Source organism: Engraulis encrasicolus, chromosome 10 (assembly GCF_034702125.1).
Source record: "Engraulis encrasicolus isolate BLACKSEA-1 chromosome 10, IST_EnEncr_1.0, whole genome shotgun sequence".
Classification (NCBI taxonomy): Eukaryota; Metazoa; Chordata; class Actinopteri; order Clupeiformes; family Engraulidae; genus Engraulis; species Engraulis encrasicolus.
In genome coordinates, this window is record NC_085866.1 from 4,492,732 (window position 1) to 4,514,676 (window position 21,945).

The 21,945-nt window shown below is 43.0% G+C and overlaps 1 protein-coding gene and 2 non-coding genes across 4 annotated transcripts; all 3 read left to right on the forward strand.

Moving 5' to 3' along the window:
* The first annotated feature begins 4,412 nt into the window (after positions 1-4,412).
* kansl2 (KAT8 regulatory NSL complex subunit 2) lies at positions 4,413-21,913 on the forward strand. Of its 2 annotated transcripts, none has more exons than XM_063207896.1 (10): positions 4,413-4,509; positions 11,986-12,244; positions 13,493-13,653; positions 14,398-14,524; positions 15,892-16,055; positions 17,516-17,679; positions 18,586-18,682; positions 19,298-19,551; positions 20,340-20,549; positions 21,250-21,913. In XM_063207896.1, exons 2-10 carry the CDS (start codon positions 11,994-11,996, stop codon positions 21,340-21,342), a joined length of 1,521 nt encoding a protein of 506 aa, XP_063063966.1. In that variant the 5' UTR covers positions 4,413-4,509; positions 11,986-11,993; the 3' UTR covers positions 21,343-21,913. The 2 variants fall into 2 exon arrangements, with proteins under 2 accessions (XP_063063966.1, XP_063063965.1); XM_063207895.1 differs by lacking the exon at positions 4,413-4,509 and adding an exon at positions 10,055-10,168.
* LOC134457689 (small nucleolar RNA SNORA2/SNORA34 family) lies at positions 11,197-11,334 on the forward strand. The gene has a single exon (XR_010036484.1). It is a non-coding gene; the product is annotated as a small nucleolar RNA SNORA2/SNORA34 family (small nucleolar RNA).
* On the forward strand, positions 16,493-16,627 carry LOC134457688 (small nucleolar RNA SNORA2/SNORA34 family). The gene has a single exon (XR_010036483.1). It is a non-coding gene; the product is annotated as a small nucleolar RNA SNORA2/SNORA34 family (small nucleolar RNA).
* Positions 21,914-21,945: the final 32 nt, after the last annotated feature.

Sequence of the window (21,945 nt, forward strand, 5' to 3'; positions counted from 1 at the left end):
TTAATGAACATTCCTTATATGTAAGCTAAACAAAACATTTTAAAATGTTTCAACTGATGAATATTATGTACGGAAGTTAATATGATTAGATAAAAATGCAGAGAGCATAATTTACACAAGGACTAGGAACTTTAAGGAGTTACTAACTGCGCGTCTCCAGGAGAAGCAGTGGTCAGGAAGCGATTCATTCAAACAGGTTCCTTACTTGGAAAACTATGCATCCCCGGCAGATATTTGGTCATTTTTACTCCATTAGTAGCTATTTGAATCAGTTCATGTGTGTTTTCAAACTGTTAAGACAAATATTAAAAACTCAACTATAATTTCAAGACAATGTCAAATTGATTTATTACACGGGTATTGTGAGTGAAAATTGGTACTTTGGGTCTGAAGATTTCATCCGTGTAAGTAATTACACTTTTCTCGAGGTGTTGTTAGTCACAAAGCACAATCCTCTACCTGTTTCCCCCCCCGCATACCATATTGCTGTGCACCCTGCTTTTATTGCTGTGCAGTAGGATATAAGTGGCATTAAACAATAAATAAGCAACCATGAACTTGTATTCAGATTAACTTGCCTTCTTGGTGGTTCGTATTCAGTGCTTTACTGCATTTGTTTTTGGAAAAATGTAAAAAAAAAAAAAATTTTTTTTTTTTTTGCAAAATCGTTACAGGGGGGGCTAATACTAATGTAGGGGGGGCTAAAGCCCCCCTAAAATAGGCCTAACGACGGCCCTGAGGTATATCCCCGAAACGCGACGCTTCCAGTCCCCCATCATTCCTACCACTCCCGTCCACCATTTCGTAAACGTATATGATACATACAGACGTGACATGACGTGCATAGGCTTAAAACCAAACGACTATTGTGAAAATGAAGCAAAAAATGGGGCAAATGGTAATACTGTTTTAATGGTTCAGTGGATATACCACATTAGGTACAGTGTAATAACCAGTGTAACAATACTTAATACAATGTAATACCAGTGTAACACCGTCATTTTTTTTTACTTACATAATGTGTTTGTGCGTAAGTGGTATTACATGGTATTGCATATTGTTACACTAGTATTACACTATATTACATGGTATTGCATACTGTTACACTCGTTATTACACTGTACCTGATATTGCATATTGTTACACTGGTATTACACTAGTATTACATGGTATTAAATATTGTTACATTGGTTATTACACTGTACCTAATATGGTAGATTCACTGAAATGGTGAACCATTAAAATAAGGTGTTACCGGGCAAATCAATCCACCCAGTCAGAAGTTATGGGCCAAATGAAAATTCCGCCATTTTGAAAGTGTTGTCTTCCAAACTCGAATCAGTTCATGAACCTACCCTAGAGCATTCACGCACAAAATCTGGGACAAATCCATCCACCCGGTCATTAGTTATGGGCCAAACAATAATTCGGCCATCTTGAATTCAGCCATCTTGAAAGTGTTGACCTCCAAACTCGAATCAGTTCATGAACCTAACCTAGAGCATTCACACACCAAATCTGGGACAAATCCATCCACCCGGTCAGAAGTTATGGACCAAACAAAAATTCGCCCATCTTGAATTCAGCCATCTTGAAAGTGTTGACCTCCCAACTCGAAGCAGTTCATGAACCTACCCTAGAGCATTCACACACCAAATCTGGGACAAATCCATCCACCCGGTCAGAGGTTATGGACCAAACTAAAATTCGGCCATCTTGAATTCAGCCATCTTGAAAGTGTTGACCTCCAAACTCGAATCAGTTCATGAACCTGCCCTAGAGCATTCACCCAAAAAATCTGGGACAAATCCAAACATCCGTTCAAAAGTTATCGCGTTAACACGAAAGACCTTACGTGGCGGCGGCGGACGCAGCGGCGGCGCACGCAAAACCATTACATCCCCGACGCTCCGCGTTTCGGGAATATAATTAATTAGATGCTATTGTGCCACCTCTGAGCCCCTTAAAACGTCTTTGACCAACATAACAAATGGATCGCTGCACTTTTAACTGTATAGCATTCATTATGTTTAATTGTTAAATCTAGTCCTTTATTTTCTTTTGTGTAAGACAGGGATGTCAAACCCAAATCTGGCCGGCGGAATAATTTTATTTGGCCCGCGAGATCATTTCAAACATGTATCACAGTTGGCCCACATACTAAGCTACACCAATATAGTAATACTATGTAGTGTAATAAGACTTGAACACGACATTTGGTGCGTCACAGGAATATGAGTGGGCCCAGGTGAAACAGCTCACACGTTTTGGCCTCGGTCATTGTGCCCACTGATAAAGTCTGTATGCAATGTTGTGTGTGTGTGTGTGTGTGTGGGGGGGGGGTCTTGTGGGGACCCGGGTTCGAGACTTACACAAGTGACATCCTGACCCTACCGCGGCCCTACTACATGTGTCACAGATGTCATTAACTGGTTATACACACACCGCCCTGCAGTAATTGATGCACTGTGTTCTACGCCATTTTGAAGCTGATCTGAACTGATCTGCTTCTTCCTGGCTTATGGGGGTCCACAGCACAGCAGAGAAAGCCAGGCAGTTCATAAATAGGAGGTTACATAAGAACGACTGTCTGTCTAGGGCTGGGAGGATGTGGAGAGGGAGGGGACGGGAGGGCCAAGTGTCACACCCTAAAATCAGTTTCACGCCTGACCCTCAGCTCGGTGGAGCTTATCAGCTCGATGGTCACTGCCGGGACAAAGGGCCTCCTCAGCCGGTCTGTTGTGAACACACCCCACCACACCACACCCACCCGGCCCGGCCCGGGGCAGAAGTCTCAGAAGCCTCTGGACACGTTTCCTCTTATAGTGGGTGGAGTGCAAACAGAGGTGGGGACCATTAGGGCTGGCCTGGGACCGAAAAATGGCCTGGGCATATTAATATAAAACATAACACATAAAATAAAACACAAACACAGGCCACTTTCACACTATACAGGGCTCTGACTAGGCCCAGGACAAAATCATCTGAAGCGGTCCCCCATACCAATTTCATGCAATGTAATAAGAACACAATTATGGTCCCTCCCTCTCTCTCTCTCTCTCTCTCTCTCTCTCTCTGGGCCCAGAACAGCTGACCCCTTTGTCTCCCCCTGTCGGCTTCCCTGCACTATATATATATTGACTGTCTGAATCCATATTGACGAGGGACCAATGGGCCTATTTCTCTAAATCAGGGGTGGGGAACCTATGGCTCAAGGGCCATTTGTGGCCCTTGAGGGCATTTTATCCGGCCCCCGATATAATTTCAATGCTATTCAGCTTCACAATAGGACATATTTTGTAAAGGAATCTTAGAAAATGCATTTGCAATACAATAAAGTTATATTCAGGGAACATAGAGAGGGTGGTGTTTGTTTAAACGGTGGCTGCCTTTAATATAGGCCCAAAGTGAAGGGGAAAATCATGGTTTGTGTTCAAAGTACGGCCCTCGGAGGACTTTTACGGCCCTCGGATGAATTTGAAGTGGCCCCTCGAATGAAAAAGGCTCCCCACCCCTGCTCTAAATTGTGGCTCAATCCCCAGGAAAACAATAGTAACAACAGCCGGCCCACCAGGGAAATGCCCCGTATGCCAAATGACCAGTACAGCCCTGGTGGCCATGTCAGCTATATTGCCTACACTACAGTATCCACCGAGTTACAACAACACTGTACAACAGTCAGCTGCCCTGAGCCTTCTTAGGTGTTAACACATGGTTGAAACAATCCAATCTTCTTTCCTTTGAAAATGACTTGGACACCAAAATTCATGTTGTTTTCACAATCAACAACACCACATGTTGATGTTTAATTCACCCAGGGCGGCTGATCAGCTTCTTCATGCACTTGATTGCGCTTTTCTCAGTCATCAACTACATTCAAGCGATTTCGGGTTTCTATGCTTTTTCATTATCTATAGACTGCAACAGCAACTCCGTCACGGGCGAAGAAAGGCGTTTTCTTTTCTACAGAATAGGTCTGCCCAGTGCTATTATAATGTCCATTTTGTATCGGTACAATTTAGCTCTGATTTACCTCATTACTTTTCAATGTGCAACGTGAGCGGACAGGCAAAGCAAGAATGTAAGGGCTACTCCCACCTCCTGCATACCCAATCCGGGACTACTGGCGGTTTCAAGGCGCCCTCCGTCTCAAGGCAAAAGATAAACAATGCACAAAATCATCAAAAGCTTTTGATATTCGGGCAAGTTATGGTTGTGATTCAAGAAACCCCATTATACAACGGAATAAATTCCCACTCCTACACTGAACAACCCTGCATTTTCGTGTTTTCGCTGATGTTTATGTGTAGTAAGGGGGAACTTGAAACCCCCACATCCCCGCCCCATGTCCTCGCTTGTTTTGACTGTCGCTTGAATTCTCCATGTTGTTGGGTCCCAAAACGAGAGGGAGAGCGTAAACACAATTCAAAATTACCAAATGTACGCCCCGGGAAAGTATTCGCAAGAACGAAAAAAGGGAAGCCGCATTTTGCCAATCATACATCTTAAGTAAGTTTATCGCCAAGATTGAGTTTCGGTTGAATGAGTGCCAGGCAGCGAAAAGCGTAAACATTTTGAAACGGATTGTCAATGTCTATCGTCAAAACACGAAGCGCGCGGGCTAGGATTTCTCCGATTTTACTCTCTTCCAATGCGCTGCAAGTTAAAATAATTCGCCACTAAAGTGCGCGGACGATAATAGGTAAGTAATGCTATCGCGATTGCATAGATTTATGCATCGAAAATGTTACTGTGATGGAAAACTGAATAATTTTATTATTTCTGTGGTCAGTGGTCGCTGTCAGTGCGCGTGAAATAACAGTGGTACCAGGCATGGTGCGCTATGACAGTTGTTTTGTAAAAGTGGCTATTCAAGACATTGTTGTTGGTTTTTTAAAATGTAGCATTATACATTATTACATGTTTGTATTTGAAATGGGCGCCAAATAGACTTTCATTAACAGGAAAGTGTGACCTTTGGCCTATGAAAATTGACAGAAGCTATGTATTGGTTAATTTAATTCACAGATTTTGTCCATCAATATCGTTTGCAGGTGACTGAAACATCCCATAATTTTATGTAGAACTGTACACTGTTCTTTTTGCATTGATATTCAACAGAATATGCCACCCATAACATGCTGCATTGAATGCATATTAGGACATGTAGAATGTATTAATAATCAGAGTATTTAATATTTATATTGTGTTTGTGGTGTAGGATTGAGCAGCCGACAAACCCATATGCTATGTTTATCTCAATTTTAATGCTTTTTTAAAAAATTAATTTTATTTAAACTAAGCTTACACAACATTAGCACAGTTTAAGTTCAGGCCTACAATGATGCATAGGCCTATGCATGCTACTGTTAATGTTATAACACATATTGAACAAGGTATGACCATTTAAGATGATGTTTCCCTTCTGGCATCCATAGTTCTTCCTGTCCTATGCACTTAAGCATGTATTTGAATCCCCCCGGTGCCTGGTGCTGGTGCCTTGTTTGCTGTAAAATGCTTCAACAGTGAGTTTATAAGCTCTACATATGTCCAGGAGGCTGGTTCAGGAAAAGACTAAAGGTTTAATACCGTAGCAGATTTGACCATGTTGTAGGGTCTTTAGTCAGGCCATAAGAATATCCACAGTCTGTCCTGGTAGGGTAGGATGGCATATTTCACACCCCCATCATGTTCCTGAAGTGGTGTATAGTTTTTTATGTGATATGTCAGTATAGGCCAATTCCTACATTAATCATAATAACAAGTGTCTAAGTAGCCAATGTTTTCAATAAACTGGAATACTGGTTCCTTTTACACGTGTTCCCATTGACTAATACCAGAACATGCTTATGTTGTATCAATCAGACTATTTCCTTACCATTTTGATGGTGCCAATTCAGACTGTGTAGCAGATCATGGTGTTTAGGAATATCACAACATATGTTCACTCCAAATTTGCTGGATATGCAGGCCTTGTATTTTAGACACCCCAGTGTCAAGGATAAGTTAAGTTAATGAACTCTTTGAAAATCACCTGTATGGATGCTAGTGTGTCCTAAAATATTGTAATGCGATATCCGTAACCTTAAGGACGCGGCAACGGAAGCATTCACTGGAGTGTCTCACTGTCAACAATCTGTAGCCTACAACTTGACACCCGAAATATATGGAGCGTACTGTAGATGCCACCACTAACTAATGAAAACAAGAGCCCCCCCGACTGACACAACATCCAACAACTACTCAGGTCACTCCCCTCACCTTTACACTACAAACAAAGTTGACGACTACACACACGGATGAATGTCCTCGCCCCTTTTGAATCCCTGACCTATCCGCCATAATTGTTCCCACCTGGACCTCTCTGGGCGGTCATAAAGCACGGCTGCTCAGAGGAAACAACAGGTACTTTGGAGTGCATAGGGGTATACTAAGAAAGTGAGGACTCCAGACTCTTCTATTAGGTGATTTATCCTCTTAACTTAGCCCGGTTTACTCCTGAACCAGCTTTGTAGGATAGGCCCATGTACGGGTGTGAATCCTTGTCTTGGTGTTGTTCTGTTTGGGTATTCCAAATAACTTAATGAAAAAAAAATCTGAGGTAATCAAGATTTTAAAAGTATTTTTACTCTTTAGCTACAAAACCCTGCCAACTGGTTTTGGGGTTCCTGAGGCCTCCTTCGTGGCATTCTTCAGGGCAGCAGTCGCCGTTGGTGATTGACACATTCCATGACACAGGAAGGAGGCCCCTAAAGAGCCCTGATTCAGGCTGTCCATCATGGCATTGTTTAACTGAAACACCAGCTGCCAACTATCAATTACCCTGAGGTAAAATATGAAAAGCTGAACAAAGTTATTACACTCTGTTTATTTTTATTTAATGTATTTATTTTATTATTATTATTTTTTTTATTATCATTATTATTATTATCAAGAGTACATAATCATATTGTGAGATATTATGGCCTGATAAACTTTTATTATTCAGAAGGGTCATCATTTTTAGGCTTAAGGTTACAAAGTATCACTTCAACTGTTGTATTCATATCTTCTACGGAGTCAGGCATTGGCTTTTACCTGGTTCAAGTAATCCAGGATAGGCTGGTTTTACAAAACATAGCCTATTCTTGATTACTTGTTTCAGGAATGAGCTCTGAGCAGCGTCCCAGGATATGGAGTGCAAGCGGATATCAGAAAATCCCCTCCCAAAGTTTGAGAACACTTTTTTGTTTTTATTACCGAGTTTATATATGTGTCTTGTTACGGGTCGAGTATAAAGGCTCCACTGCATGGTCTTTGCACTTTGTGTCTTTGCTTTGTTACTGGACGTTTTTTTAAACTAATAAATCCACCTGATTATATCAAATTGTGAGACTATGTCTTCTCATTCCCCTTCATAGTTTGTGGTTTGATGTACAGTGGTGATAAATTAGGAAACTCAGTACCCTAATAACAATTAATACAATCTCCAATACACCCCTGTCCCCACTTCACAAGTTAGGCGACAAAGAGGCGAGCATGTGGAAATGGCAGACTATGTCCTAGTTACACTGCCACTGTTGTTTTTGGGAAGACACACCTCTACACACACAGTGTCATTGTACTGTAATGAACGGCAGAGAAGGAAATCAATCAATCTCTGATAACATGGAAGATTACACTGCCCTACAAAGGCAAAGTGCAGTAACTACGCCGGCAGTGAAACTGAGACAAAGGCCTTCAAAGCCTCATTATTAGGTTGGATATTGTAGTTACTGTAAATTTCACATAATAAAAAAATGTGTAAAACGGGGCACATTTGGACCATAACTCTTTGTCACAAGATACAAGATTTGTTAGAAAATCTGTAGTTACTGCACTTTGCCTTTGTAAGGCATTACAGGTTCGGGTAAATTGCAGAGCGGATGACTCAACATCAGTGCTGATGTTTGCAAGAAGTATGTGATTGTGTACAGTAGGCCAGAGCAATGTACTGGAGTTCACATTCCAAATGAAGTGGCATATACACGTAAATGTAGGTCACTCCACTCCACATATCCTTGGTTGGGTGATGATGTTAATGGAGGTGGTTTTAAGATCAAAGAGGTTCGAATCCTACCCCCGCCTCTCCTTACACCTCCATCCATAGATGTTTTGCACTTGAGCAAGGCACTTAATGGTACGGCTATTGCACATCAATATTATGTGTCTGTTTTAGTGTTTATATGAATTAAGTATTCATCTGACACAGAAATGCCTATAGCTATTATTAATAATACTATAATAACAGTCAAAACATTACCTGGGGATGTGCAGGACTGAAGATGCAAACAGAAGCAGAACATGCAGGTGTCGCTGTAGGTAACAAAGTAGAGTCAGAGATTCTTTAAGTATATAGAGATATGCCAATGTAATAGGTTGCTATGGGCACCTAACATGACCAGGTTCCGGTCTGCCTAAAGGGGCGTGTCATAATACTCCTAAAATGAATAGAACAGTCCTTAGGTCTGCCTAAAGGGGGATTTCCCCCCTCCCCCTTGCAATTCTAGAACCCGGAAACAATGGGCCAATGGAACCTCTCTCTTATCTACTCTCTCTGGTACAGTTATCAGACATCCTTAATCCTTCATTATGTAGGCCTAGTTGTAGTTATGTAGTTTATGTTACACTAAGAAATAAAATAGCATAACCATAAACACAATTTAACATACCGTATGCCTTTTGCCTAGCCTAGAAATGGCAGAAATTTGTCTTAGGGCTAAGTGAATATTTAAGCAGTTATTCGGATAATTTATGGGTTAAACTGTGCTTGTTAATGCTCTGCCCAGTGAATTAGAATATGAGAACCATCCAAGCGCAGATAATTTTAATGCCCAACCACCTTGATGTGATGATATAATACGATAAGTTTTTAATCAACATCTTAACAAATGATAATGAGAAGTATTCAGTAGTTACTTTACATTACAAATTGAATGGAAAAATGCCCCCAAAAAGCTGCTTGACGTTCCTTAACAGCAGGGAAACCCAACCAAATATGGCAGAACAACAAAGTTTTTTTTCTTCTTTTTCTTTCTTTTTTTTAGCAAAACAAAACAAAAGTATGTGTAACTGTACCGAGTGCAGTTAATCTGATTGTCCACAAGAGCAGGATACAAGAATATGATGCTACTGTAACTAAGTCCGGAGACGGTGCCTCAAATAAAGGCACAGACAGGAGTGGAGCTAATAGGCAGGGCAAGCAGGGCATTTGCCCCTGGGCCCAGGGCTCCGTCGTAGTGGTGGTGGAGGCCCTATTGTAACCTTGGCAGGCTGTACGGGGCCTCCTGTCAGTGTTTATGCACTGGGGCCCTGTGTGCAATTGTTCCACCACTGGGCACAGATGATGCGGGCCTGGAACAAATGGCATTTCTTAAGCCACCACCAGAGATGGGAATGGCAGCCTCACAAACCTCAAAGTGCAAAGACTACGCCAAATGGTCCTCAAAGATGATGATGTCCACATGACAGTTGACTGGGCACTCCACTGTGCCACTGACCCCTCCACCACTCTTTTGTGTTGACCACATTTAGTATTGTCATAGCAGCATTTAATACTTCTTGAAATAATTTGTTATCAATTCCACCTCTGCGTTAACACTGGCAAACATAACAATCAACCTGATGGCCGGTTATGAAGTTTGGTTGTTTATTGCAAATGCTAGCATCCCATTTCACATTACGCTGGAAATGTGATTTCAAAGCACTATGAATGAATTAGGTGCAATTCAAACAGATATCTTGTTCTTTTAAATAAAAAAAACCCCAGAGCATTTGAAAAGAGGGGAAGGCAGGAAAAAGGAGCATCTAAACACACCTGGCAGTTGGGCCTGGATTGATTGTTTCTTCACTGTCTCTGATAGACCATAATGTTGAACTTCTTCCTCCATCAGTATTGCGTTACTACTACTGTGAAATACATGCAGGGTAGACGATTCTGGACATTGATTGTAGCTCGCTACATTTTGAGAGGATGAAACTACACAAGGCCCAAATAATATGCATGAGCAATGTGGACTATTATGCAAGTGACCGCGAACAACACCACCTCCATCCGTTAGCAACTTTTATTTTGTAAATCTACCGGAAGTAGAGTCATTACTGCACTGCAGATTACATGGTCGCCGTTGCTGTTAGTGGAGCTCTGCTGGTAAGTGATTTTACACAGAGATATTTCCCTTCATATTTTACCCAATGTTGTGGATCATTTGTTATTCATAGACACGCTCTTTTACACCTAGAACACAGCCGCAGATTGTACAGGCTCTTTTAAAAAGGTGATGATGACAGAGTTGTCCCGCTTGAGGAAGATGGCGGTCTGTTGATGCCCTGCTCGCGCATGAAGTCGCGTGCGCGATGAATATAGTCAGTCACTCCCTCAATTTTGGATTTAATACCAAACTAAGTGAGTTTGGGCGTAAAGAAATGCATGTAGATGACTTGGACGTGTGTAGTGATGGAGGTGGTACTTTTGTACTTATGACACCCAAAAGTTGTAAGTAGATTCGAAATAACGCACAGACTACTGCAGGGCTGACGCAGCTCATTCAGTTTTAGTTCTAGGTCTAGTCTAGGTCGGAAGTCCCCTTCTCTACTTTGGCAATGGCAAATCACATCGACTTGAAAATATCGTGAAATATCGCTATGATAATCACTTCTCATGACTAAGGATCTCAAAATGTACCCCGTGTAGCAGACCGTTTGTTCAGTGGTCCAGTGTCCAGGCCTTTTTAGACTGCCACACACAAAGCAGTTGGTTAGTCACTATCACAAACTGTAGCCTACATTGACCAGTCATGTACAGGGCAGAAATGGTGGCCTTTCTTTTGAAGAATTCTATTGTAAAACAGCAAAATGCACCAAATACACCACTAGGTTTTGGGATGGTAAATTGGCTCCCTCTGGTGGTCAACACTTTGAAATAAACAGAGGAGACCAGACCACAGAAATGCTGCATTGTTTACCCCACGTTTACATTTTCTGTCCACGTTTTATACTGTAAGATGGTTTTAAAATAAGTCAGTTTGGTCCTTTAAAGGGTAATAGAAGACAAAATATATTCATCGTCATTATCTTGCTTTCCCACAAGGTATTGAGGTTCTTTGAAGTGATGTCTAAAATCATTTTACGGACCAATTAAGTATTAAATTAAATAAAATTCAAATTATTCAGACCATGGCGGCCCTGAATCAAGGTCAGCAACTTGTCGTAGCTCCTGGCTTCAAACAGCGGCCCACAGCAACCTCTTCCAATGGTCTGTTGGCGTTTCCATCTGGTTATAAACGATGGAAGTCAATTCCATTGGAAGATACATGTTTGTCAGCAGTCTGCATTCAGAACGAACATGTCATCTAAAAGCATAAACAGACCGCGGGCAAAATTGTTTAAGCTGCCTGATGTAGCTAAGGGCTGAATAGTAAGTAATTGTTGCTCTAATCAAACAAACAAACGTTATCTCTCTCTCCCCCCCCCCCTCTCAGAGAATGAGAGAATGAGAAATCTCATGCATGATATGTTGCTTATCACATTCTGTTAAAACTTTGTCCGTGGCTCTACCATGGCTCTAACGGTAGGGTCAGAGATTCTTTAAGTATAGAGATATGCCGACATAATAGGTTTCTATGGGCACCTAACATGACCAGGTTCCGGTCTGCCTAAAGGGGCGTGTCATAATGCTCCTAGCATTGAATAGAACAGTCCTCAGGTCTGCCTAGGTCTGCCTAAAGGGGGATTTCCCCCCCAATAATAGAACCCGGAAACAATGGGCCAATGGAACCTCTCTCTCTCTACTCTCTCTGGTAGGGTACTGTCCAGCTACATCGGCAACCCGGGTTCGAGTCTGACCCGGGGCCTTTGCCGTCCCTTAGTTCCCCGTCTGTCTCCTCATTTGCGTTCCTGTCTGCCTCTCCTACTGTCCTATCACCAATAAAGTCAAAAAGACTCGGTCTTCCGTATCTCATTCCTCAGGCCTGAAGATGAATCGGATCCGTATCCACGTCCTGCCGTCGAGTAGGGGGAGGGCGGCCCCCCCGGCGCGGCCCGTGGAGCCCCAGACGTGTTCGTACGGCGTGCGCCCCTGCTCCCAGCCGCGCCTGGATGGCCTGGAGTTCTGCATCAAGCACGTGCTGGAGGACAAGAGCGCCCCCTACAAGCAGTGCAGCTACGTCTCCAACAAGAACGGCAAGCGCTGCCCCAATGCCGCTCCCAAGCCCGAGAAGAAAGAAGGGTGAGTAATACAAGTACTACTCAGTATAAACTGGCTTGCAGGGTCGTGGGTGAATTAAATCCAAAAGTCAGGGCCCTTGCCGTGGCCAACCGGTAGGGCACTCGCCCGCCATGCGGCTGACCTGGGTTCGATTCCCGGGCCGGGTCCTTTGCCGACCACTCCTCATCTCTCTCCCCATTCGCTTCCTGTCCACCTCTCACCGCTATCCTGTCGAATAAAGTCTAAAATATTTTAAAAATCTTTCAAAAAACAAGTCAGAGAATGTCTGCACATCAGTAGCACAGGTGCTGGACCAAACAGAAGAGAACTGAGAGGCCTGAGATGAAGGACTTAGAGTTCGAAATGTCACGCCAATAAACTTTATTTGGGAGCATCAGCATCGAAAAGTGTTGCAGACTTTTATCATTTCCTTTCATGGGTGAAGATTAGGGATGTAAATAAAATCGAAATGTATCGATGTATCGGAAGTATCGGCCGGCGATTTAATCGCATCGTATCGTGGGGCAAGAATCAAAGAATCGAATCGCTGGCCCCTGTGCAATGCCCTTGCTCCATAACACAATAATAGTGGAAAAGTAATTGGAAAAAATCAAATCGAACCGAATCGCATCGTATTGTGGGGAATTCTTAAGTATCGAAAAAAAATCGAATCCCTGATTTAAGAAATCGATACCGTGTCGCATCGTCATGAAGGCTGTGATTTACACCCCTACCACCGAGTATGCGGGCTTGCAGGGTCACGGATGAAGATTAGGTCCAAAAAGTCAGAGAATGTGCACATCAGTAACACAGGTGCTGGACCAAACAGAAGAGAACTGAAGGGAAATGAGAAAAGTCTGCAACACAAAGTTTTGTGGCTCAATGTTTCAGACTCTCAGTCCTTCATACGTCGTCGTGCCATTAAACTTTGTTTGGGAGCATCGAACAGTGTTGCAGACTTTTATAATTTCCTTTCATGGGTGAAGATTAGCACACATTACAGGGTGGTGAAGGCACCACTGGAAAAGTCCCATTGTCACTGTGACATGATACATACAGAGAAAGTGGTGGGGAGGATGGATTGGATTGGACTTCAGTTGCTGAAATTCTGAGTTGCACACAACTTTTTTTGATGCACTCTGGAATCTCAAACTCTAGTCTTGCATACTTTTGTACTTACAATGCAGTTGTGATATGGAAACGTTTCTCCTAGTCCTAACTCTTTTCCTGTCTTCCATGGTGCTCTGCCCCTGTGTGTGTGCGCATCAGGGTGGTGTTCTGTGCAGAGCACACCCATAGGAACGCGCTGGCTCTGCAGGCCCACCTGCGGAACAACGCCTCCACCGGGCCCTCCGCAGAGCTGCTCCTCTCCCAGCTGGCCAGCCACGGACAACGCAACAACCAAGAAGCCTACAACCAAGACACCGCCGGTGAGGATCTTTGATGTTCCAGGAATTATCAGGAGCTATCAATCGATCGATCAATCAAATTCAATTTATTAGGATCCATCATAACAAAGTTGCTATGATATTGCCTGTAGACTTGAGTGGTACAGGCTCTGCCTTGTCTCTCTCTCTCCCACTTGTCATCTTTGCACTGTCCTGGCATACAAGCAAAACAAGAAACCATTTAAAAATAGGGCTGGGCGATATGGAAATAAAACTACTTCACGATATGGATTATTTTATATCACGATAATGATATACATCACAATATAGCACAATTACATACGTTTTCAGTTATTCTCTTTATTTTTTCATGTCGCAAAACAACCTTTCTTTAAGATGGATCTTTTTATTCTCATTGAGAACATGGAATGCAATTAAATGACATTCAATTGTATAAAATTGATAAAATTACTATCACGATATAAACGATATAGGAGAAAGGTCACGATATACACTTTTATATCACGATAACGATATATATCGTCATATTGCCCAGCCCTATTTAAAAATAAATAAATAAATAAATAAAGGCCCTGCCGTGGCTCTAACAGTTGGGCACTCGCCTGCCACACCGGCCACCCGGGTTCCATTCTGACCCGAGGTCCACCCACTTGTTTCCTGTCCCTCCTCTACTGTCTTCTCACAACAAAGGCATTAATAATAATAATAATAATAATAATAATAATAATAATAATAATAATGAATAAATTGGTGTGTGGTATGCAGATGTGTGTACAGATGAGGACAGCTGGAGTGAGGAGGAGAGGGACCCCGTGGTTCTGGACCAGACGTGGAGAGGGGACCCTGACAGCGAGGCGGACAGCATCGACAGCGACCACGACGACCCACTCAAGTAAGGGCTCCTTCAGTTCACCCACATTTGTGCTCTCTCATGACATCTTGGCCAGGGTTCCCACGGGTCATGGAATTTCTGGAATATCATGGCATTTCAAAAAAAGTTTTTCCAGTCATGGAAAGTCATGAAATTTTACCATTTTGCATTCATAGTCATGGAATATCATGGGATTTTCTTAACAGTTGTGTAAAAGCAAAAACTTTTTTGTTTTGTGTATAACACTGTTTCTTACTGGTTATATTACACTTCGGCAACACTCTACAATGCAGTGAGCCCATTGAAGTCTAGCGGTGGCTCGGCGTCGGCTCTAGGGGTGAAGATTATCTTCAGTTTTCAGACTTATGAAAATGTTTTAATGTAATTTCTTTTTACGGAAGTGGTCATGGAAATTCAGTTTTTTGGGTCTGGATAGTCATGGAAAATCATGGAATTTTATATCTGAATTAGAGTGGGAACCCTGCTTGGCTTTCAAGCTTGCGCTCAACCTTCCCCACGCCTACATCCTGACTGTCAACATGCACAACAATTTTAAAACATGAAATATCGGCATTTGGTGTCTCCGTTACATAACACACTGATATCGTTTCTTAATCATATACACATCATATAAATGTATCTTCCACACACCGCACTCTTCATTCTTGTTGGTGCGTCTCTGAAGTAATTATCAAGCAAGTAGGGAATAGATCGCACACACTGATGAAGGTTCTTGTTGCCGAAACGTCTGTCTGACCCGGCGATGAATGAACAAAAAGAAAAGTAAAAGTAAAAAGAAGAAACTAGCGGCGATCTATTCCTACTTGCTTGATACATATCATATAATATACACCATAAAATATGGTGTGATATTCTTCAAATCAAGTTTGACAAGTACTGCAGACTTGACTAAAATGCTGTATTTCTTTGCTTCCACACAATTTGAAACGGCATTTATTTTTCTAAACTGACTAAACTCCCATATGTAATTTGAAACAGCATGTATTATTCTAAACGGACTGAACTCCCTCATGTGTCTTTATGACTGAAATGTGTAATTTGAAACAGCATTTATCGTTCTAAGCTGACTAAATTCCCTCATATGTAATTTGAAACAGCATTTATTGTTCTAACTATGTCTAAACTCCCTTGTGTGTCTGCGTGTAGGCATGCAGGTGTGTAGAAACTGTCTAACCTCCCTCATGTGTCTGTGTGTAGGCATGCGGGTGTGTACTAACCTGTCTACCCTCTCCCATGTGTAGGCATGCAGGTGTGTACACGGCAGAGGAGGTGGCTCTAACCTGTCTGACCTCCCTCGTGTGTAGGCATGCGGGTGTGTACACGGCAGAGGAGGTGGCTCTAACGTGTCTACCCTCTCCCATGTGTAGGCATGCGGGTGTGTACACGGCAGAGGAGGTGGCTCTGATCACGCGGGAGAAGCTGATCCGGCTGCAGTCCCTCTACATCGACCAGTTCAAGCGCCTGCAGCACCTGCTGAAGGAGAAGAAGAGGCGCTACCTGCACACACGCAAGCTGGAGCACGACAACATCAGTGAGTCTGCCTCTAGGGATGCACCGATACCACTTTTTTGAAAACCGATACAAGTACGAGTACATTAATGTGTGTACTTGCCGATACCGAGTACCGATACCTATACCTTTTACCACCAAAATACAATGAAAATAAATGCATGGCCTTGTTTTTTCCACCTGTAATATTTTTATTGTCCATTTCCATGTAGATTTAAATGTTAGTAAATGTATGAGGTGGCACTTTTTTCCTTGCTGCTTTCAAGTCCACAGAACGTGACAAGATTTTGCATTGTTTTGTGTAATAGCAGTATCGTTCCTGGTATCGACAAGTGCTTGAAGAGTACGAGTACGAGTATAATGAGCAGTATCGGGTGCATCACTATCTGCCTCTACTTTGTAATGGCATGCAAGTAAACAAAAGACCTCAAAAACCTCAAAAGTAAACAAAAGACCCTACCGGCCCTGAATCAAGGTCAGCAACTTGTTGTAGCTCCTGGCTTCAAACAGCGGCCCACAGAAACCTCCTCCAATGGTCTGTTGGCGTTTCCATCTGGTTATCGATGGAAGTCAATTCAATTGGAAGATACATTATTTTACCCCTGTAGTTCTGTAAGATCTTCAGGGCTGATAGTATTCAGGCTCCATGCCTGATTTCAGGCTTGACAGAGTTTGCAAAAATAAAAACATTGATAATAATTAGCCATTAGATTATTCTTATCTCAGAAAGTGTTACTGATTCAGGGTTTTCTTCTACTATCAGGCTTGAATAATGGTCATACACAGGCTATTAAATGTTTGAATAATTTGTCAAAATGGGCCTACGTTACGTCACTATGCAGTATCTTGATGTCGTGGTTAGAGCAGGGGAAAACACCCCTGGATCTTATAGGAATGATGGCTTGGGCCATATCTGTGAGCAAATGAAATATCGGCGCTGGGTTACAGTCAGATGGAAGAGAGCCTACACTTAAATCCTGAGTGATTTCATCAGCATGGTTTTACTGTAGATTTATATTTTAATTCCATGTTATGTCTGAATCAACATGCTAATTTATGAAACAATATTTAATCACTTCAGGCATTACTAGACAATGACAAACATTATTAAATTACATTGCACTTAGCTGATGCTTTCATCCAAAGCGACTTAGTTATTTAACTTACACGGTATTGCATTGAGTGCCTGGAGCAATGTGGGATTAGGTACTTAGTTATTCAATTTACACGGTATTGGTTACAGTCCCTGGAGCAATGTGGGATTAGGTGCCTCGCTCAAGGGCACCTCAGCCATGGGTGGAGGAGAGGTCAGGGTGGGACTCGAACCTGCAACCCTCTGATCTTAAGTCCACCTCCCTCACCATTAGGCCACAGCCACCCTTGTCATGAGACAATGCTAAACTGTGTGTGTGCGTGTGTGTGTGTGCGTGTGCGTGTGTGCGCGTGTGTGTGCGTGCGTGCGTGCGTGCGTGCGTGGCGTAGGCAGCAGCTTATTGACGGGTCCTGAGGGGCTGTCGGTGAAGGAGCGTGATAACCTGCGTAAGCTGAAGGCTCTGAGGAGGTATCGCTACAGGTACGGCGTGGAGGCGCTGCTACATCGCCAGCTGAGGGAACGACGACAGGCCCTCACCGACGGCACATCACAGGTACGACCTTTGCATCAGGTGCCTATACTAAGAAGCTGGTTCAGGAGTAAACCAGGTTAACTTAAAGGCGTGGTTGCAGGTTAACCATTGTAAGAAAATGTACTATTATGACATCACGTTGGGGGTTCCGCAGGCTCATAGGAGTCTATGTAGAACCTTAGAATCCTGGGGGAGTTCTGCCAACGTGATGTCATACCTGCAACCCCACCTTTTAAAACGGTAAATCATCTCATTAAAGAGCATGAAGCCCTCATTTATAGGACTTCAAGCTCATCTATTAGATGATTTACTTCAGGCTCTTCTATTAGATGATTTACCTGGTTTACTCTTGAACCAGCTTCTTGGTATACTCATCAGCTAAATGACTAAATGACTGAAGTCAGCATTTGTCAGTTTTTGTTTTAGTTCAGCTTAAGTAATGTCATTTTATAAACTACCAACAACATTTACTTGAATTTCGAATGAAAACATTGTCATTTAGAGCATTTATTTAGCAAAAAAAATTACAAATGGTCCAAAAAAATTACATTAAAGATGCAATGTTTATAGACCTCAAAAAAGACATTGTATAGTCAGGGGTGTAGTGGGCGCGGTACGCGGGGGTACGCACACAGAGATTTAAAAAAAAAATCTTCTGCCCATGTTTGAATACAAAAAGGAATGATTCCATAGCAGTATTGCAGGTGATTGACCGAACAGATGAAAACGGAGAAGCAATGACTGTAGATTAAGGACAGTTGGGTGGTTTGACATGGTAAGTTGCCTAATTATTTGATGACGTTAAAAATCACATACCCCCACTTTAAAAATCCCCACTACACCACTGTGTATAGTGTTTTTCAAAATGTATCCTCTGGTGAATGCAATTGGATGTGAAGTTTGTTTTCTGTTTTTCTGTGTGTTTAGGTCCACTGTTTCCGTCTGAGCCAGAGGTGCATCTCCTTTGTGGAGGGCACGCGCTGCAGTAACCAGTGTCTCCCCATGACCAGGCACTGCGTATCTCGTATCCTTTTGGCTATGCATCACACAATCACATACACCACACTATACAGCAGCCGTGGCCTAGTGGTTAGAGAGTTGGTCTTTCAATCTGGGGGTTGCAGGTTTGAATCCCCCCTGACCTCTCCCTACATCTCCATCCATGGCTGAAGTGCCCTTGAGCAAGGCACCTTACTCCACATTGCTCCAGGGACTGTAACCAATACCCTGAAATAATAACTAAGTCGCTTTTAATAAAATGAAAGCTAAGTGAAATGTAATGTAATGTAAATACACATTTTGTTCAAGGTGAAAGCTTCTGTCCCTGTGTCCCTAGTCAGTCTAATAGTCATTTCTCCAGAGTTGTATGAAGAAGTAAAAGTACACCAGTAGTACGATGTTGCATATCTGTAAATTTGTAATATCATAATGTTGGTGTTGTAATTACATCTGTAACAGTAATTCTACTTCTAGTTTACAGCTGTTAAGCAGTCTTGCTTTGTTCCTTTGTAAATTAACATGGACTCTATTTATGGACTCTATTTAACCTACGAAAGATAGTATGTGTTTCTATATGCATTTTTGATCCGCCATTGTGAACACTTGTCAAATAAATTCCTTAATTCGCCGCCACCACTAGACATCTACCAGGACAGTAGCCAGGTGCTGTTCAGACTGTGTCCGGGGCTGAAGGACATGCCGTGCGATCGGCCCGTCCACATGGGCCAGTCTGAGGAGCCCCACTGCCCGCTGCACATGTCTCTGCCCCCCTCCATGTACCGTCAGGAGGAGGCCCCCCTGGCCCAGTCGCCGCTGCTACCCACGCCCTCCGAGCTCTACCTCAGCACCGCCGAGCTGCAGCCCACAGAAAACCTGCCTCTGGAGTTCAGCGATGTACGCACAGTAGTATACTGCACTACACTACACGTTCTCATGTCTGACATATTTTTTGGCTAAGTTGTACTCAAGATAATGGAAAAAAGGAGGCGCACACAAGGCTTGTGTGAAAAAGTGTATTGAAGCCGAAATTAAACAACAGAAGTCTAAGGTTAACTGGAGAAACAGACGTTTCGGAGCTAGTCCATTCTCAGTGTCTCCAGTAGGAAGCGCGTGGCAGGAACTTTTTGGGAGTGCACGCACCAAGCAATACACGGGTGTTAAGTGCAGGCGCAGACGCCGACCTTTGTTGGTCTTTTGTCATTGGCTAAGTTGTACGAAAGCAAAGGAGACGTGTCGTTTTTCACAAGTTGGCTGGTATGCACAAATTAAGTCTTATGAAATTGGGCTCATCATATCTAATGGGTCCTTATTCCTTCCGAAGCATTTTAAAATGCCTTCAAAATCACCACTTCAAGAGTAAGCAGCTGGTTGTCCTGGCGTAACTTATTTCAATAAATAAAACACCCTCGCTCTCGTCTCGTCCCCTGCCCTGCTGGGCCCCTGTCTCCTCTCTCTCCTCCACCTGGATGTGGTTGGCGATGGTCTCCAGTGCCCGCAATTTTTTTATTTTACTAGGTTTTTTTTTCGGGAAACATTGACATTGCAAGGGGGAAAAACACAACTTATCAATTTATACACAAGTCAATCGATAAGGTCAATCAACTAAGATTAATGATTAATTAATTCGTTACTAAGATTAATGTGCATCCCTAAAGTACCAACACCCTGTCTCTTGTCTCCAGGACTTGGATGTGGTTGGTGATGGTCTCCAGTGCCCACCCTCACCCCTGCTGTTCGACACGGCGCTGGCTCTGGAGGACCAGACCATCCGGGCCATCGCCGAGGCACCCATGGACATCCTCACGGAGGTGGAGTCCTCCGAACTGGACGTCGCCGACGCAGACGCCGAAGGAGATCTGTTCGAGAAGGAGCAAGACTCGGCCGATAATAAGGTGAAGATATTTGATGACTTCTTGGTGATTTAGAAGCAAGGCTATACATTAACTTTTTTAACTCATGACCGGTCAAAATGGCTTGCAGATGTTAGTCAGTTACTAGCCAAACACACTCACTAAGGGGTCACAATGGCTTGTTGTAAATTGGCCTTTTCTACCAGCCAAACTGAATTTTCACCAGCATTAATCCGATTGTTGGGTATTAATTGAGAACTCTGTGAAGAAGTGCGGTTGACTGAAGGTACGCCCCTGGTAATTTGTTGTCATTCGTTGAGTGGGCCATAAACTTGTATTCAGAGAAATGATGCAATCTTTTTTATATTATTACCTTTGCCATTGCGTAAAGCGCCCCCACCCCACCCATAAACAACATTTATATATAAACAACAACATTTAAAACATTTTGGCCCACTCTTTATATCCATTTTTATTACTCAGTGCAGTCCTCTAATCCAGTGTTTCCCAACCAGGGGTACGTGTACCACTAGGGGTACGCGAGCATACCTCAGGGGGTACTTGGAAAATTTTAATAATAGCAAATATAGTATGGAGTGTAGTCACAGTGGGATAGAGGAACAGATATAGAGCATGAGTGAGAGGGGTACTCATCATATGTTAAAATTGCTTAGGGGGTACGCAGGATAAAAAAAGGTTGGGAAACACTGCTCTAATCTCATGTCACCATCTTGTCCACCAGGCTCTCTCTGGGACCAAGGAGACAACAGAGCAAGCAGATGCGGCCCCTCAGCACTCTGCACAGGGCCTGCAGGACAGCGGACAGCAGCCATAGTGGCAAGCAGATGCGGCCGCTCAGCACTCTGCACAGGGCCTGCAGGACAGCGGACAGCAGCCATAGTGGCAAGCAGATGCGGCCCCTCAGAGCTCAGCACAGGGCAGTGGACAGCAGCCATAGTGGGGTCAAAGACGTCTTTGTCATTCAGTGTCACGGACACCTTCCGCCGACTGTAACTGCAAAAAAACACGATTTTTAAATTGTTTCAAGTGAATGGATGACAGCCGAGGCTTTCATGAATTCCCTGTAACAATAAATAAATAAAAAGAGTCAAGTTTTTTACAGTTACAGTCAGCAGAAGGCATCCGTTACACTGAATGTCAATGCCATTTTGTATGTCTTTGACCCAGTGGCAAGGTGCAGCAGCCAGCAAGTAGCACATGGACCAGATGAAACGGATGGATGCACTTTCACCCAGTGCTATTTGTGTCCCGCCTGCTGTGTCGGCACACACAAAAAAAACGTGTTCCAGTTCAGTTTTTGGACTTCCAAGAGATTACAGTTGCTCTTGTGTTTGACATGTAAACTTACTTTTTTTCCACATTAAAATGCTGTTGAAGTGTGAAAAGGTGCCATCTTCTGTTGATCTCAGGTGCTTGC

Bases quoted from the DNA above. Each gene is read 5' to 3' on its own strand.
- kansl2 (XM_063207896.1), top strand. From the start codon at position 11,994: ATGAATCGGATCCGTATCCACGTCCTGCCGTCGAGTAGGGGGAGGGCG. The intron at 12,245-13,492 runs GTGAGTAATACA...TGTGCGCATCAG, and splicing joins AAGCCCGAGAAGAAAGAAGG to GGTGGTGTTCTGTGCAGAGC. The intron at 14,525-15,891 runs GTAAGGGCTCCT...TCCCATGTGTAG, and splicing joins GACCACGACGACCCACTCAA to GCATGCGGGTGTGTACACGG.